Below are 17,772 nucleotides of genomic sequence, written 5' to 3'. Positions count from 1 at the left end.
CAACCTGTTTTTGGTCAACATTATTGTTTCTGTAGCTAAAATATTCCATGCATGGAAAAAAAAGAACCTTTAAATGAGAGTAAATGATCTTCTGTTAGACAAACATCTCATGTAGATTAGTCATAGATAATGAGAAGCTTTCATTTTCATATCAAGTTGCAAAACAAAGTTGCATCATGACGTGTTTGAGTTAATTTGTTTTACTGCACGTCGCACTTCTTGCAATTTGAGCAATTCTTGGAGGACACATGAGCTTAAGGATAACATGGTTTTATGTATGATTGTTTATGGACAGAACACAGAAAATTCTAAATATGTTCATGATCAATACATAAATTAATGCTGGGATATAACAACAAAAGATTATCATGATGATGTGGTATTTCTTGTGGTTTTGATAAATAATACGATATGGGCCGAAACGTGGGAAATCAAGTCATACTGTAATTTACAGGTAGAATTTCCAAACATTTTAGAAGCAATACTAGAAGAAATGTCTAGTAGAAACAGTTGATGTAATAATAAAGAGAGATTAGTGTATCATAAATCACAAAATTCCACAGTATAGTTGACTTTCCACTGCAGGAACTCAAGAGCTGGTGTGAATGTTTATAGGAACATCCTGTAATTGACCCATTTCAGCCTTTCTATTTCCATTGCAGTGAGAATCCAACAGCTTCGAACACAACAGTAACTTAAAGGCAAAAGAACACAAAACTTGATTTACTGGATGTAACTGGTGTCAATGATGTTAGTGACGAATACACTGAGAAGGTAAAAAAGAGCTTCAAGGTGCTTATTATCATCACAGAGTTTAACCCGTCAGCATCGAGGACGTCTAACAGTTCCTTCTGTTTTGCAATTGAAACACACAGAGGTTTAGATTTCTGTGAAACAATTTGCAAATTCCTGCAGTGGAAACAAGTCAGTTGTTTGTGCTAACCTCTGTTTTTGGAATGTGTGCATTTTTAGTAGAACATAGAGTAGCTGTTAGACCAACAGCTTGGCTGGACTCCATTTGAACTGCACAGGATTATACAAAGCGCACACGCCACTCAACTAACTGCTAAAAAATAAATTTCGCCTGAGACCACAATTCACAGCTAAGAGGCCAGAGTGGCTGCATCACTGGGCCTGAGTTTGTTTCCAGAGCTCCTTAAAGTAGATTTCATCCCTTCTGTCTTTAGGATTCTGTACAAGAGCTTCAACTAAATCCACAGCTACGCCTCAACCAGACTCACTTTAACTAAAAAACAAACTGTTTCTTCATTTACATGTAAAATCAGATGCATCTTTTTACCTTCTTTACACTTTTTAATCACAATAATATGAAAACTTTCCATTTCCTGGCTGATATGTGGTTGAATGAGGGATGTTAATATGGATCTGTAAGAGAACAACAAGAGAAATGGTTCTGCAAACAAAATCTGCCAAAAAACTATTAGTTGCAGGATTTAACTCCAGTTGCCTTCTAACAGGCTTTACTATAAGTGCTGTTTGTTTGACATACTTCAGTTGGTCATGGCCACCCTTTAGCTCCACCCCTGCTGTTGTCAGCCCATCGACACCCAGCTCACACCTCTGCTTACAGTTTTAATGTTATGGATTCCAAAAAACATCCGGCTGCCTCAGAGTCTTGGTGATTTGTTCTGCAGGCTCAGCAGTCTGACTGGAAAAGTATCTGCTGCAGTGGACAAAGCTCTCGGCCCAAGTTCTTCCCACATCGTGACACAGATTGATACTTATCAATGCAAATTTTCCTAAAAATTCATCCTGGTGTTCCAGCGGCTGTAACACTGTGAACTGAAATAACCTCGTGTGTAATCACCTAAATGAGGTGTGTATAGTGCTGTTTGTCCACACCGCTGTCCTTGTGAGATATTGATATTCTTTAGATTTGTGGTGGACGCTGCAGATTCTCCCTCGGGGTTTAAGGGGTGTGAGCAGCTGCCTCAGCAGTTTTGCTGCAGTGATTGTTCGAGCATGTGTGGCTCAGTGCCTGCCTCTGGGACGGAGCCTTTGTTGAACTTCAGAGCTGAGGTGCTCAGTGGTACTTTATATTTTTAGGGATTTTTTTTTGACATTTTGAGACTTCATTTGCCCGTTGCAGGGGGAGAAGACGCAAGGGGATGACATGCAGGAAATGGTCCAGGAAACCTTGAATCAAACTTGCAAATGTGCTCATGTTTTATGCACCTTAGCCACTCAGCCTTTGGGAGATACTTTTTAGGATGTGAAGTCATTTTTGTGGGCATCTGTGAGTTTGGAGAGCCCCAAACGATGTAGAGGTGTGGGTATTTATCAAGTTAGATAATGTTTTATGTGGATAATAACATAATTCCCATAAAAAAATTGCCAAGTTATGCAACTTTACTTTGCATTCCTGAGATGCATCACCTGTCTGACTGTTGTTGCATTTTCTGACTGTACTCACAAACATCTCAAGAGCATCACGCTGCAGTTTTTTGATTTTTCCAAGCACCTGGAGTTTGGCCCATCTCATCCACTCCTACCTCCAGCTGCTGCTATCAGCATCAACCCCCAGCAGCTCTATCAGCCTCCATAATCTGCTGTGTGTGCCCCTTCACCACTGCAGCGCATGGGGAAACTGCACTGAGCATGCTCGCCGCAGATGCAGCCTGTAGCTGGAACAAAGTGGAGAGGAGGAGGTGGAGAAAGGGGAGGAGAGATGGGACGGCTGAGAAGGACTCAGAGCTGAGATGCTGTTGCAGCTCTGAGAAGGAGAGCTGCTCGGGAGGAGCTGTCATTAGCAGCACAGATGGAGTGTGAAAGCGGAACGAGTGGAAGGTCAGATTGTCATCAGGAAAGAGTAGGACACATTTGATAAGGTAAAGAATATATAGCATTTTAGAATGATGGAATGGAGTGACTTTAAATGGAGACTTTGATAAACATTATATTCGTGTGTTATAATGGCATTGTCTGCTCTTTTTTTTTTTTAAAGCTGTGTGTTATTTATGAGTTTAATTGTAATTTCCAGGGAGCCTTGGACAGCGTAGAGATGTACGCCTTCTACTCCCTTTTAGTCTACATCTTCTACACTGTCTTTAAGAAGGAGGAGGAGGAAGCCCTGGAGGAGGCATGTGGAGCTTCCTCAGACGTATGTCTAGCCGCATCATGTGCAGCCTCGGGGGGTTTTCTGTGAGAAAAAAAAATACGTAAAAATGAGTGGGAAGCATGCATATGTTAGCTCACAGGCTGTGGTCTTTGTCGTGCGCATGTCTATGTATGCATTGTGTAAATATTTAGTGTGTGTATTACTGTCTGACCCTCATATATGTGATGCCGTGCTCAGGAGCCAGGAGCTGTTTCCATGGAAACAAGGAGCAGGAGGAGAGATGGCCACTCCTCCAAAAGGGGGAAAAAAGCTTGTGCTCGCTTTAGTGAATCAAGTGAGTCCTCAAATGGCTTTTCAGAGCTAAAATAAATGTTGTATGACAAATGAAGCAAAATGATGCATTTATCATGTGAGCGGTTAATGCTGATAGATGAATTAGCTGATTCATTAGTACATGCATTCCTTTGTCATCCAGGCAGCAGCAGTGACAGTGATGAACTAAGTGAGGAAGATGAGAAGGAAGGCCCCGACATCCCAGCATGCACCCCTCTGGCTGCCTTCTTGTCTTTCAAGCAGGAGGCTGAGAGGAGACGAGCCTCCCAGGTGCAGCTGGAAACAACAGGGAAGGTGATGAAAGTGTGCTATCTTCTCGACTGAGCTGCCCACCTGATGCAGAAACAGAAATAGAAGCTCCGCACTGCGCCGCTGCTAAACTTTTCTATGTGCGTCTTCTTCTGAGCAGTTGGCCGAGTCTCCCCTGGTGGCTGTGATGTCCCACTTGCTGACTTTTCTGGAGCAGTACTCGCACTTCCAGCAGCTGCAGCAGCAGGCCGACCAGTACCGGGTCCAGCTCAAGAGGCACCGCGTCCAGCACCGGCGGCAGATGAAGGCCCTGCGAGCCTCCTACCGCCAGCGGCTCCGGGACAAAAACAGCATCATAAGCAGCCTGGAGGAGGCCATGAGCCAGCAGCAGACCCCCAGCCCAATGAGCGAGGGTGAGGGAGGAAAGGGGGAAGGGATAATAAGAGAGATGGGTTACCATTTTCAATTCAGTGGCTGTGAAGGTGATGGAAAACCGAGAGAAGTGGAGGTCATGGGGTCTTTTCAATAACAGAAATGTAGATCGGCTTGAGTGAAAAGAAAATTGCACAGGGGGGACTTCAGATTAGATCATCTGATGGATATAGGAAGATGAACTAGGAGATGCATGAATAAAGAAAACCGCTATCATGCTGGTACAATAGGTGTAGAATGGGGTTATGTAATATATATGAGAAAGCTCTGTGGTCTGATTTATGGTGGTGGGAGTCCAGGAATATTCCACACTGTTAACAGACTGAGAAGGAGAGATTGTTTAGTGTGTATTTAATGCTGTGATGTGTTTTTCCACCAGTTTTAGGACAGAATTTGATTTGTTTGGACACTTTTTAAAAATAGAATTATACAGTCATCAGCAGATAAACAGACTGATTAGATTAATTGAGCGACCAGACAAACGCTGACTGACCTCCCAGCTTCAGATGTCTGCATCTGCTGTGTTTCACTTTCGACCAGATGCTTCTCTGGCCTCGGAGCAGAACCTCACCGACGGCACTGCTTTATCTCTCTGTGCTGTGCATATGTTCAGCTTGTTAACAACTGCATGAAGCTGGAGGCACATCCATGACCTCAGGCTACCTGCTGCAGCCTCAGAGGAACATGTCAGCATGTGTGATCACCAGACCAGGCTGTCAGGAATATTTAATCAGAGGATCTCATGTGTGGTGACTGTCATTAGTTAGTGGACAGAGATATTTGTCGGGTTCGTGGCGAGAGTCTCTGGTACTCAGATACTGTGACTCAGTGTCATAAATAAAACAGGGCTGTTAGTGCAGTTTTATTCCCTGCAAATGCACTTACAAGGTCGGGCACATGTTCGACGGCACGTGGAAACGTGTCGGGCTAAAAATAGCCTGGAGTTCTGTGTCCCCGTGTTACAAGGATGCTCGGTTTGTTTACACTGATGCAGGTTTAAGAGTAGGAGTGATCCTGTGCATCTTCAATGTGCAAGAACCACTTGTGCATTTGGGTTTGAATGAATGGTTTCAGTGGATTCAAGCTTCAAGCTGCTGTTTCAAAATTTAAAATAATATTGCAGCGCCTCTGCAAGCTGGAAGAGATTCTCACGTTTCTTGCAGACACTTTCATACCAGCTCACTGATGCACTGTGACACGGCAAACCCGACATGGCCTGTTGATAAAATTAGCATAAAGCCCTGCAAGGAAAATCAGAGGTGACAGGGCCGGATAAATCATTGAGGAGGTGGAAAATGATTAAAACACCGTTCGGCATGCTGCTCAGGTTGCTGCTAAACAATAGAGGAGTTTTAGTAGGTTGTTGCATCTTATAACTGTGAATCGTGGTTCTGCACTCAAAATGAGAAGTCGCAGAATCCAGCTGAGGTTTCTGGGAATTGAGAGTAGAAACCTTTACTGCATGGTTTGTGAAAGAGCTCTTAAGTGCATATTTGATGTTCATTAATATTACACTCACATGCAAGCTCTCAGGCATGCAGTGGTAAATGGTCTTAAATGAAAAAATCACATGTAGAAAACAGGTCAAAGGTAGTTCAAGTGATATTGACAGGAGCTGTTTCTAATGTAAATATGACTGAATAGGGTTATTTTGCCAGGCTGATGATAAAACGGGATCTTATTTGTGTCTTGAAGGTGAGTGTATTAGCGATGGAGGGACTCAGGCCGGCGTCCACAGGCTGGTGGAGTCTCTGTACGGCCTGCAGGGTGAGAGGAGTCAGCTGAGAGGAGAACTCCGTCTGCTGCACTCACAGCTGGAGCAGAAAGAAAAAGACAGACACTCTCGGATACAAGCCTTTCAGCAGCAGGTTGTAGTTTAATCCAGAGCTGTGCCCATTTTAGAAGACTTAAAGCGACATGAAATCATGAATAACAGAGCAGAGGTGAATAATTACAAAATCTTCCAAATTTGTATTAGAATTTATATTATGCTTTAGTTTATGCCCATAAATGTCACTTATGGGTGCTAACAGTGACTGTAGAGGCATATTTTCAGAAATGTCAAATGCGTCTCAGGTTCTATGTTATTGTGCAGGTTGTGGAATTCTGTCTCTCCAAAAAGATAAAAGATAAAAACAGCAGAATTAGATAGCACTGCATTGTTCTACAAGTAATAGAAAGAAATATGAGTCTTGGATGTCTGTATTCTAAAGTTTCAATCTCATTTTTTCCAATTTTGCACAGATTGATGAGCTCAAGAGCTGCATAGAGGAGCGTGAGGAGGAGTTGTCACGACTGCGAACAGCCACTGTAAGCGCTGCAAACTATTGATTTAATCATTCATCAAGTCTTTGTCACTTTACACGTCATCCACCAAGCTGCCACGCCGACTAAATACAAAAATAGAGCTGTAAATGTCAAGCCTGGACGTTATAAATTGTTGAAGGGAGCTCATACGCAGGGATAAATATGTAAAGATTTCACCTGGAGAAGCATTTTGGTTTTGACTGATCTCTTGTTGTGATGCAGGAACTCAGCCTTTTGTTTCATTTCTGCAGGGGGCCACCGACTCAGAGAAGCGAGTGTTGTGTTTATCAGCAGAGAACGAGAGTCTGAAGCAGAGCCTGAGTGTAACTCAAGGCCTCCTGCAGCAGCTTTCTGCCATCCCATCCCAGTCCAGCACCATGCTCATCAAGGTGAGAAACACCAACACAGCGGACTGAGGGCTCACCCGTGTACTATTAAGGCAAATTAATTTAGGGATGTCAGGGCTGATCAAGGCAATTTTGAACTGATTAGTGTCCCCATGTGTTAAAGCCTGATTATTTGTTTTCATCTGCTGCCACCGGTGTGGGAAATTTAAATAAGGTTGTCAATAAACGTAGCGTTATTAATCTAAAAGTGATTAATTTGTAAAATTAACGTAGCACAGAGTATGTTTGTCCTACATTGTTATTGCTGTTTCAAGCCATGACCACAGGCAACAAGCAACAAAAACACCTATTATACATGTCATAGTGATTTAAGCATGCTAACTTAGACAGCCTCAGTTTGGTTAAGCACATATGTGCTAGCTGGAGGTCATTAAGCACCATAGACCACTTTGTCATGGTGCCCCCTTAGCAGCTAAACCCCGACAGTGTGGGGGTTAGCTCTTTTTTTGGGTCAGATCACATGGTTATGACTTGTTTATTCCAAAGAGCTAGCTTTTCTAGCCCACAGTTACTGACAAAAAATGGACAGTTTTTGATTAAATAAACATTTAAACCCACAACTTGTTAGTTAGAATATACTATGTGGGTGAAAAAAACTCATAATAATGTATAATGTGTTCATTAAAAAGTATTATTTTGGTGGAATAAACCTTAAAAACTATGATGTGCTCGTTAGAGAGTACTATTTGAATTAAATAAACCTCTAAAATTCTAAGTACTTGCACAGAAAGTAATGTTTTGAACTCTAAAGACTCAGAAATAAAATAGTATTTTAGGGGTAGCAAAGGTTTAAAACTGTAATGTCAGAAAGCACTAATTTGGTACAATAGGTCTTTAAAAGTATAAGTGCTAAGAAATAAAGGAATATTTTGTCTGGAATAAACCTTTAAGACTAAAACTTGTTTTTTTATGAAGTACTGTTTGGCCGGAATGAACCTTTAGAAGTATAAGTATTTGTCACACACTTTACCAATCATCCAATTTATAGGAGGGAACAAACGAGGATCCTATAACTATGATCCTGAAAATGCACACTTATTATTGTGTCTGGTTGCTACATTATTATGTAATAGGAAGTGGTGGAGCTACAACAAATCTGCAATACTTGAAGAGTGTATTATCTAGGAAAACTGCATCAGTATGGAACACAGTATTGACTATAAACTAAATAAATTATTCAGATCAGATCAGGAGCAAAAGCTCTTGATCAACTGAATCTTGATGTAAACTTACTCCTTTGATTTGTTTTAATGCACCAGGAGAACGAGAACCTCCGCAGCAGAGTGCAGCAGCTGGAAATGTCTTTACAGCAGCGGGCCGAGCAGCTGTCACATCTGGAGCGACAGAGCGAACAAACGGAGTGGAGACGAGGAGAAGAACTGAGGAAACGAGAGGACAGAGTGAGAGAGTTGCAGCTGGAGCTGGACAGGGAGAAAGGAAAGGAGCCCGTTGTTAAGGTAAATCTCATGCTAAAGGGCTTTTCAAATGGATTTTAATGCTGGCAAGTGGATTTTTTAGCTGCTTATAAAATTATAAAACTGCTTTTTAATGGATTTCAGAGTAAGATTTGGTGACTGAAGGCACAGCTAGGCTTGAATACGCATATTTTATAGAAAATAACTCCAAAATCTGACAATAGTTTTTATAAATTCTATTTTAAAAAGTGTTAAAAAAAATGCTATTTCAAGTATTATACTAACAATGCCAAATTACATTTATTTTTTATATTCTTTTGCAGACAACTTACCATATTATACATACAATAATTTATCTGCTTTTTTCACTTACATACAAATTTACAAAAAATGCCAATACTTATCTGTTTATTATTATTTGGTTTGTGCCCATGCTATCATATAAACATTCTTTTTCATAATTTGAAGGTAACTCTTATTAATTATATATTTATGTGCAGTTTTACATTCAAACTCTCTAGTTCTGCAAACAAATTAAGCCAAATTTACATTCAACATTACACCCAACATAATGTACAGATATTTTTTTAAAGAGTGTAAAGATGCATCACTAATGAGGTTGATTGATTTTGTAGATTTTCCATCTGAATAAATCAAAAGTGTTTTGGAATTAATAGGGGTATGTACTTTATTTGTCTTCCAAAATGGACTGTTAGTTAACAATCTTGAGCATGTATAAACATTTAATTGAAGGTGTTTAATTGTAATAATTTAGGTCAAATCTGTAAAACAAATCTGCTCCCCTGCAGGACTTTTATGTCTATTAGTTTATTAAAGGTGTTTGATGGTAATAATGCAGAAAAAAATGTAACTGTGTTTCTCTGCAAAACATAAAATGAAAATATGATTTACTGCTTGAGTAAATTGAGATATTCTACTTAAATTTTACATTATCTGTTTGCTGCTATTTTTTTTACTGCTTTTTTTGGGATTTTATTTAGCTGTATGCATATGCACAGATAAATAATGCACAGAGCTGGATTTGCTGTATTCAGAGAAGCTGTCTCTAACTGGATGTCTCCTCTCTGACAGTACGTCACACAGACTGTGGAGGTGGAATCTCCTGCAACATTAAAGCAGCTGAATAAAGCCAGACAGAGGAATGAGCTGATGTCTGAGAGGTTGTCCAGTCAGAACGAACGATGCAAACAGCTGGAAGAACAGATCAGGAGATCAGACGAACACAGCTGTAACCTGCAGCACAAGGTGACAAATATGTACATACACATAGATACCATGTTCTTTAGATGTAGATAAACTCCAAGAATATTCTGATGACAATAATGCTTCATAATAATGTTAAATATCCATCAGTACACAAATTATTACTGTTGGCTGCAGGCCAGTAAGAGTTAAGAAATCTGGAGACAAACTGCGGATGGTACTCCTGATGCCATCAACTCTGATTAAAAACTATAAAGGGAGGACTGACGAGTCCAGAGGGGTAAATAAAGCGCATCCTGTTTTCAGAACAGATGATCAAAGGGGAGAAAATGAAAGGCAGAAGGAGGAAGTTTCCACCTTGCTGCTGGAAATTCACAGCCTGGATCGATTTCATTGACAGATGAACTAATTATAGAGCTGAACCTGCACAGACTGGAACAGAGGAGCTGACAGACTGACAAATTGCTGTGCTGAACCTTTTACAGATTGCAGCGTATGAGCGAGAAATCAGCAAACTGAGAGAGGAGCTGTTGAAAGAGATCGGCCACTTGGAGGCGAGGAAGGAGGAGGCTGTGAAGGCTGCAGCCAGCTGCTCGGCAGAACACTTTCAGAACCTGCAGGACCAATTCTTCAGTGAGCTACACCAAATAATCAAACCACCCCAGAGCACGAAATTCAGTTAATGCACATAAGAAACTGAAAGGAAATGTCAGCTGGATTTGTGTGACTCTGCATGGCTTTTTCTTTATGTCAGGCCTGCAGAAGCGTCTCACCGCACTCCCTCCAACTTTGCGCTCCATGAAGACCGACTACGCCAGTCTGAGGACCCAAGTTCGAAACTTCTCAGACTTTTATGGAGCAGCTATCAGCGATGCAAAAAAACAGGTCTGCACTATGACCAACCTGCCTTAAAACCTATATTAATTTATGGAAAAGAGGTATCTGATTAAATCCTTGTAAATCTGCTAAACAGTTTTGTGTCTTTGCCAGATCTCAGCAGCTATCAATGAGATGTCTGAAGCCAACAAGGATCTTCTGGAGAAATATAGGAAGGAGGTTGCACTGCGCCGGAAGTACCACGAGCAGCTGGTGGAGCTTAAAGGTATGAGTCTGGAAAGATGGAATTTGCCACAGAAAGTCAAATCTGCATCACTGATTGTGTCTCTGCTTGTTTTTAGGCAACATTCGGGTTCTGTGTCGGGTGAAGCCGGTGCTGAAGGAGGATCAGCATGAGGAAGGCCAGTCTGTGGTTGTGACTACAGACCCCAACAACGAATCCTCCCTCAACGTGATGAGCAAAGGAAAAGGTCGCATCTTTGAGCTGGATAAGGTCTTCCACCCACAGGCCACGCAGGAAGAGGTAGTGAAAAAGACAAGCGTATTAAAGAGACATTTTTCTAACAAGAACTCTAACCCATCGTTTGGTTTCTTCAGGTCTTTCAGGAGATAGAACCTCTTGTGACGTCCTGCATCGATGGCTACCATGTCTGCATATTTGCATATGGACAGACAGGCTCTGGAAAAACCTACACGATGGAGGTATATTTCTACTTTCACAGTATGGCTACAAGTATTAGTCAAATTACTCAAAATTTTTAAGCTGAAGAGAAGAGTATTTTCTCTTATGACCAATCAAAAACCAATACTTTAGAGAGACTGTATTGAAAATATAGACCCCAAAATAGAAACTCAATACAAACACACCTGTGATTTCCAATTGGCCCAATTGCATGAGCTGTGAACACCAGAATTTTCTCAATTTTGGACCTATGGGCTGTGTCTATCTACATGTCCACATCATGGCTCCACATCGAAAAGAATAGCCAGAAGCACTGAAACATCTGAATGCGAGACTTTACAAATATGGAAAAGGACATAAAAAGATCAGTGACCAACTAAAACATTAGTGGAAACACAACTGCAGCAGTAACCAAGTGGTATAGAGTGAGTTATAGTACCACTAATCAGAGCTGCAGGGGCCTAAAATGACTCCAAAGACATTGCACTACTTTCACAATCTCGTTTTGAAAAACAGGCAGGCAGCTGCTTCAGACTTGCAGCTGAGGTTATCAGAGTTTCTGTGACAGCTCAGACAGTGCAACAAATCTGCCTCAATGGACAGCATCCTACAAACAAAGCTTTACATGCTTATTGGCACAAAACTGCAAAATAGAACTTTGCCAAAGAACATGAGTCTGATGAATGTTGGGAGCATTTTCTTTTGTCAGGTGGAACTAAAGGGAATTTTTTCCAGCTTTGATAGGGTCTAAGAACCTGATCAGGACTACCACAGTGAATGCATAGTCCTAACAGTGAAGCACGGAGGTGGGAGTGTGATGATATGGAGCTTCATGAGTGAAAAAGTTGTTGTGGTGTGACATTTATAGATGAACCACTTCTTTGGTACAGTCTATAAGGCAAGCTTAAGTATGATTTTATTTCCAGGGCAGTGTGGAACATCCAGGCATCAACCAACGAGCCCTGAAACATCTCTTCAGTGAGATCGAGGAGAGGAAGGACATGTGGTCTTACACCGTCACAGTCAGCTCTGTGGAGATCTACAACGAGGTGCTAAGGTACAGGATGCTGTTTTGTTTTTTTTTAAATTTGTTTAGCTAAATCAGACATTTTATTGCTAGTAGGTGGTGATAGTTTAATATTGTTTTTCAGAGATCTGTTAAGTAAGGATGGAGAGAAACTGGACATAAAGATCAACCCGGATGGAACAGGACAGCTGCATGTTCCGGGCCTCAGGGTCATCGAAGTGAAGAGCTTTCAGCACATCAAGAAGGTAGCAGATGTTTGCCCACTGTTGATTTTAAACACCCACACTCAAGGATGGAATGTAGCTAACAAAATTTACTCAAGTACTGTACCTTAGTACAAAGGCAAGGTACTTGCATTTAACTTGCATTTCATCATATTGTACAACTTTTTACTTTTACTCTACTACATCTCAATGTTGTTCGTTTTACTCCAATACACTTTTCAGACATCTACTTTTTAGATTGCATCTTTCCCTACAGTTTATCTCCAAATTTGGTGATTCTGAATTAGTTTGCTTCTAATAAACCTAAAGATTGACAAAGATTCTACAGCTTTTCATGATGTATAAACCATTTTTAAAACACTATTGGATTAAATGGAAAACATCACAAAGCTAAAAATAGGAGAGTTTCTCTGAAGTCATGCAAACCTAACTTGTTAGAGACTTCTTAAAGGGCAGCAAATGCCACAAACATAGGCTGGTGTTTTAGAATATGATGCATTGCTGTAACAAACAACCGAATAGAATGTAAAGTAGTTTAAATCGAAGGATTAGCGTATTAAAGTTGTTAAAATGAACTCAGCCTTAAACATCTGCAGGAGTAAAATGCAACTTACACATTTATGCAGCAATATTATGAATCCAAGAACATCATACACCATAGCAAAACACTGACAGGGAACATTTTACTATATTAGCGCACAATGTGTACTTTAACTTTTAATGCTTTGCATAACTTTTACACTAATACTTTTACTTAGGTAACATTTTGAATGCAGGATTTTTACTTTTTGTGGAATATTTTCACAGAGTGATATTAATACTTAAGTGAAGGATCTGAATACTTCTTAAAGCACTGCCCACAGGGATATAATTTAAAGAATCACCATTCAGTGTTAGAAAATAATTACACAGATTCTAACTGACACTGCATTTCTCTAGATTTTAGCCACAGCTCGAAGGAACAGGATCACCTTCGGCACTCAGATGAACCAGCACAGCTCTCGCTCCCACGCTCTGCTCTGCATCACCGTCCAGGGCACCGACCTCGCCACCGGGTCCAAAACCACAGGTCAGTCATGCATGAACTCTCCCCTTCTACTGTCTGAAGAGCTCTTTAGAAATACCAAAGGCTGGGGGCAGACTAGAAACTCCAAGACTACACATTAGTTAAAGAAACAACCAACTTAAAGTGTACCAGTGAAACGTTTGGTCACCATTTACCACCAGAACAACTTCAGGGCAGCTTGGTATTGAATCTACAGGTTCCTGGGAAGCTACTGGAGGGTAGGAACGCCATTGTTCCAAAAGATATTGCCTAATTTGGTGATTTGATGATGGCCACAGCCTATGATTTGTACCATTTTCATGCATACAAACCATTCAGTTACCCACTGTGAAGATGGACAAACCCTTCATAACGTTGCACTCAGGTTTCCTAAAAAGCAGTTTAGGAGCTCAAGGCTCGTCTCATTTCTCTATTTCTAGCAACTTCCTCTCCTATGTCCTCCTGCCTGTGACCCAGATAACATCTTAAAGGCATGTCTCAATTCCTAAAATGCATTTCGATGACAGAGCAGGCTTGCTAGAGGAGCTCAGCTGGTGCATCCTCGCTGTATTCTTAATTGAAGTCTTTTCGGCATAAAAGAGTGCCGTATAAAAGAGATGTAACACACAGCTGGAATACCCAAACCAGCTGGGATCAGGACTAAAAAATGTATATACATCATATATATCAATCATAATACATGTCACTCTTTAATTGTTGACGTAGTTTGACATTCAGACATTCTGGTTATTATGCCAAACCAATTGAATATAAGCTGTAAGATGTCAGGGACAGAAACCGCAGACAGATGATACAGCTGTTCCACACATCATGTTTAACTGACATCGCTTTAAACAACGGCAACTCTTGTTTTTAAATCAATCTGATGTTGGTTTTCCCTCTAAGGGGACAAATGGATCCAAACCACGCTGATAAAATGTCCCCCACAGCATAACAGAACCACCTGGTCCCCTGACTGTATGCTGGAAAAAGTGAATGCTTTTTGTCAGGTTCTACCTGCAATTTTTCAAACACTTTACTGTTATTTTACAATATTTTACTGTTATTTTAAAATTACAGATGAAATATAGTAAAATTACAGAAAGAAAGTATAACCTGTAAATAACATCCACATCAAAAATTTGGATTTTTAAAAATGGTAATTCCCTGACTATAAAATTACGCTATTTATGTGTATTTAAATCAGCAAAACATATAATTATTTTACAGATTTTTGCCGTTATTTGAAAGATAATTTGAAAAAAATGTGAAAAAATGGCAAGTAATTTATAAACTGTTATTTTACCTGTTTTGTTAAATCACAGACAAAAATGTAATCATTTACATGTTGACTATGAAAGAAAAACAAACTAAAACTGTAATAATGCCCACATCATAAACCTGCATTTTAACAAACAATAATCTGCTATTTTACAATGTTTGTCCATGAAGAGTTTTATTTGCTCTTATTCCTACCATTTTAACATTTATGACCCTTTTAGCTTTTCACCAGTTTTTACCAATATTTTTTCTCTGGTTTTTAAGTGATTCTTTCTTGTTTCATAGATACAAAGGGTTTTGGTTTTTCCTTGAATTTGTTGCCCATGCATCCCTCCCAAAGAACAGCTGTGTGAAAGGTTGTGTGAAGAAGCAGGAGGAAAAGTGAAGAGGGAAAATGGCACGTGGTGGCTCACGCGACGGTCATTACTCTAAATTTACTCTCGATTCTGCAGGGAAGCTGAACCTGGTGGACCTGGCTGGTTCAGAGCGGGTCTGGAAGTCTGGTGCAGAGGGAGAAAGGCTGAAAGAAGCTCAGAATATCAACCGCTCTCTGCTGGCGTTGGGAGACGTAATTCAGGCACTTCGAGCTCGACAGACTCACATCCCCTTCAGGAACTCCCGCCTTACATACTTACTGCAAGACTCCCTCGGCAAAGGCAGCAAAACGGTCATGGTGGTGCAGGTAAGATTTCCATTCCAACCCTGCAGGAATCAGTTACAGTCCATATCAGTCGCTACAATGAGCCTCATTTTGTTTAATTTGCTCTACTGAAGGTTTCTGCTCTGGAGAGTAATGTCGGAGAGACGCTGTGCTCCCTGAAGTTCGCTCAGAGGGTTTGCAAGGTGGAGCTGGGCCCTGCAGCCAGGAAGATCGAAGCAGGAGGAGGACAGTGTTACTGAGAGCCACGAGGCAGCAGGAAGTCTGGAACGAATCGGTCACCCTACCAGCCAACTATACAGTATCAACAAGATCAGCAGCTATCCTGCTCAAGGGCTAAACCTGTGGAGGTCTGCGAGGTTAAGTACCGAGGATATTAGCCTCCTCTTTGCCATTTTCTGCTTCTGTTAAGTGAGAACCCTTTATCATTAGATAGTTTGCATGCAGGAGTATTTATTCTTCCACTCTGAGTGCCAAAACATCCCCCGTGGTTTAAGATTCGATGCTTCCTTGAACTACTATCTCAGTTACCTTTGAAATCCAGGATAGATCATATCCTCAGTGATCATCACAGTGTTTAGAGCTGCTTTATGTTCAGGTTCAACAAGCTTCCAGTGCCACAGTATCAACAACACTTTAGTTTTTTGCAGTATTAATCATCCTGCTATAAATGTCTTGTGAGCTTCATTGCCAACGTGGTATATTTTTTGAAGGTTGTAGTGTGTAGGAAAATGTGTTTTGTAACAAAAGTACGGGCTATTAACCATGTCAATGACACTTAAAGTCACATATTTGTGTCGTTTTTTGTGAATTTCAGAAGAGCAGTGACTGAATGCTCCGTTTCTCTTTAGAGCCTTGATGATTTGCCTTTTGAGAAAAGATGAATGCTGTCGAAGGGAGTAAGAAGGTGGCCTTGTATTAGAGTGGTAATATAGTAAACTGTGCAATATCCTCCTTTAACAGGAGACAGTTTGGGCCTCTGTGGACAGAAGATGCACTTTATTTTGAAAGAATGGGAGCATTTTAGATCAGGTGCTTGCAATAGAGTTCACTTGTGAATGTCATACCAAATACAGCTTATTGTTCATATTTGTTCCTGTATTTATCACCCAAGTGGATCGAAACCAGCTTTTGATTCAAATGTAGCAAGACATTAATGTTGCAGTAACTACCATGAGTGCATAGGGGTCACTTAATTAGGACTAGACAGTGAATTTTCAGATAATTTTCTGAATAAATATTATGTATTTAAAGCGTGTCTTTTCTCTTTTTGGCATCTAAACCATTTGCTGCGTGTCATTTTTGGTCTAATTCTCTACTTCGTCCTTTTAACTCAAGTAGGCACATTAGAAATGTAGATATCGGACAAGAAAGCAAACATTTGGACATGGCTGATTTATGGAAAATGTTTTGTGTGTCTGTGTGATTAAGTAATTGGATTTAGAAATAAGCAAAATGACCATGAGGGGAAAGAAGACAACAAACAAAGTGATCGTAAAGAGACATAAAACAACCACAGAGACCCAAAAGGACCACAAAGAGATGCCAAATAACCACAAGGAAACACAAATAATCACAAAGATATGCAAAGTGACCTAAAAAAAAGCAAAGCGATGACACCAAACAACCACAAACAGTTGCAAAACATTCACAAAGAGACCCTAAGGAGACTCAAAACTATCATAAACAGACACAAAACGACCATGGAGAGACACAAAATAACTACAATCAGATGCAAAATGACCAACAAAGGATGCAAAGCAATGATGCAGAGATGCAAAACAACCACAGGAAGACTTGGAATAATCAAGAAGAGATGCAAATGACCAAAAATGGACACAAAATGACTTCAAAGAGATGCTAAATGACTAAAAATATGCAAAGCAACGATGAAGAGACGCTAAACTAACTACAAGACACCAAAACAAACTTAGTGTACCTGTTCCTGTTTTAACAGTTTTTTTTTCTATACACTGAACAACCACAAATTTGAAACCATCTGTCTGATATTGTGCCGGTACCCCATGTGTTGCCAGGAGCAACCAGCGGAATCCTGCGGTTTATATTATAATAATAAATACAAATAATCACAAAGACATGCAAAATGACCCCAAAAAATGTGAAGCGATGATGCCAAACAACCACAAACAGTTGTAAAACATTTACAGAGACACAAAACGACCCCAAGGAGACTCAGACGCAAAACAACCACGGAGAGACACAAAATGACTACAATCACATGCAAAATGACCAAAAAGGATGCAAAGCAATGACACAGAGATGCAAAACAACCACAAGGAGACTCGAAATAATCACAAAGAGATGCAAATGACCAAAAACACGACTTCAAAAAGATGCTAAATGACTAAAAACACGCAATGATGAAGAGATGCTAAACAACCTATAAGACATTAAAACAACCACCAAAACAAACTTGTTATTGTACCTGTCCCAAATGTGGAACAGTTTTGTTTTTTTTCTATACACTGAAGAACACAAATTTGAAACCATCTGCCTGATATTGTGTCAGTACCCCATGTGTTGCCAAGAGCAACCATTCTGAAGCGGTGGT

The 17,772-nt window shown here is 40.3% G+C and overlaps 1 protein-coding gene across 1 annotated transcript; it reads left to right on the top strand.

The window, feature by feature from the left end:
- Positions 1–2,689: 2,689 nt before the first annotated feature.
- Positions 2,690–16,453, top strand: si:ch211-257p13.3 (kinesin-like protein KIFC3). The gene is made up of 20 exons (XM_023275521.3): positions 2,690–2,849; positions 3,002–3,121; positions 3,317–3,413; positions 3,555–3,706; positions 3,822–4,074; positions 5,789–5,961; positions 6,338–6,403; positions 6,652–6,789; positions 8,067–8,264; positions 9,315–9,488; positions 9,932–10,079; positions 10,201–10,331; positions 10,437–10,548; positions 10,625–10,806; positions 10,881–10,985; positions 11,892–12,022; positions 12,117–12,237; positions 13,156–13,285; positions 14,995–15,224; positions 15,317–16,453. Exons 2-20 carry the CDS (start codon positions 3,023–3,025, stop codon positions 15,440–15,442), a joined length of 2,766 nt encoding a protein of 921 aa, XP_023131289.2. The 5' UTR covers positions 2,690–2,849; positions 3,002–3,022; the 3' UTR covers positions 15,443–16,453.
- The last annotated feature ends 1,319 nt before the right edge of the window (positions 16,454–17,772 follow it).

Source organism: Amphiprion ocellaris, chromosome 9, assembly GCF_022539595.1.
Source record: "Amphiprion ocellaris isolate individual 3 ecotype Okinawa chromosome 9, ASM2253959v1, whole genome shotgun sequence".
NCBI classification, from domain to species: domain Eukaryota; kingdom Metazoa; phylum Chordata; class Actinopteri; family Pomacentridae; genus Amphiprion; species Amphiprion ocellaris.
This window is presented reverse-complemented; position numbering and strand designations above follow the sequence as displayed.

Coding starts and splice junctions, on each gene's coding strand:
- si:ch211-257p13.3 (XM_023275521.3), top strand. CDS start 3,023: ATGTACGCCTTCTACTCCCTTTTAGTCTACATCTTCTACACTGTCTTT. Junction 4,075..5,788: donor CCCCAGCCCAATGAGCGAGG/GTGAGGGAGGAA, acceptor TGTGTCTTGAAG/GTGAGTGTATTAGCGATGGA. Junction 15,225..15,316: donor AAACGGTCATGGTGGTGCAG/GTAAGATTTCCA, acceptor GCTCTACTGAAG/GTTTCTGCTCTGGAGAGTAA.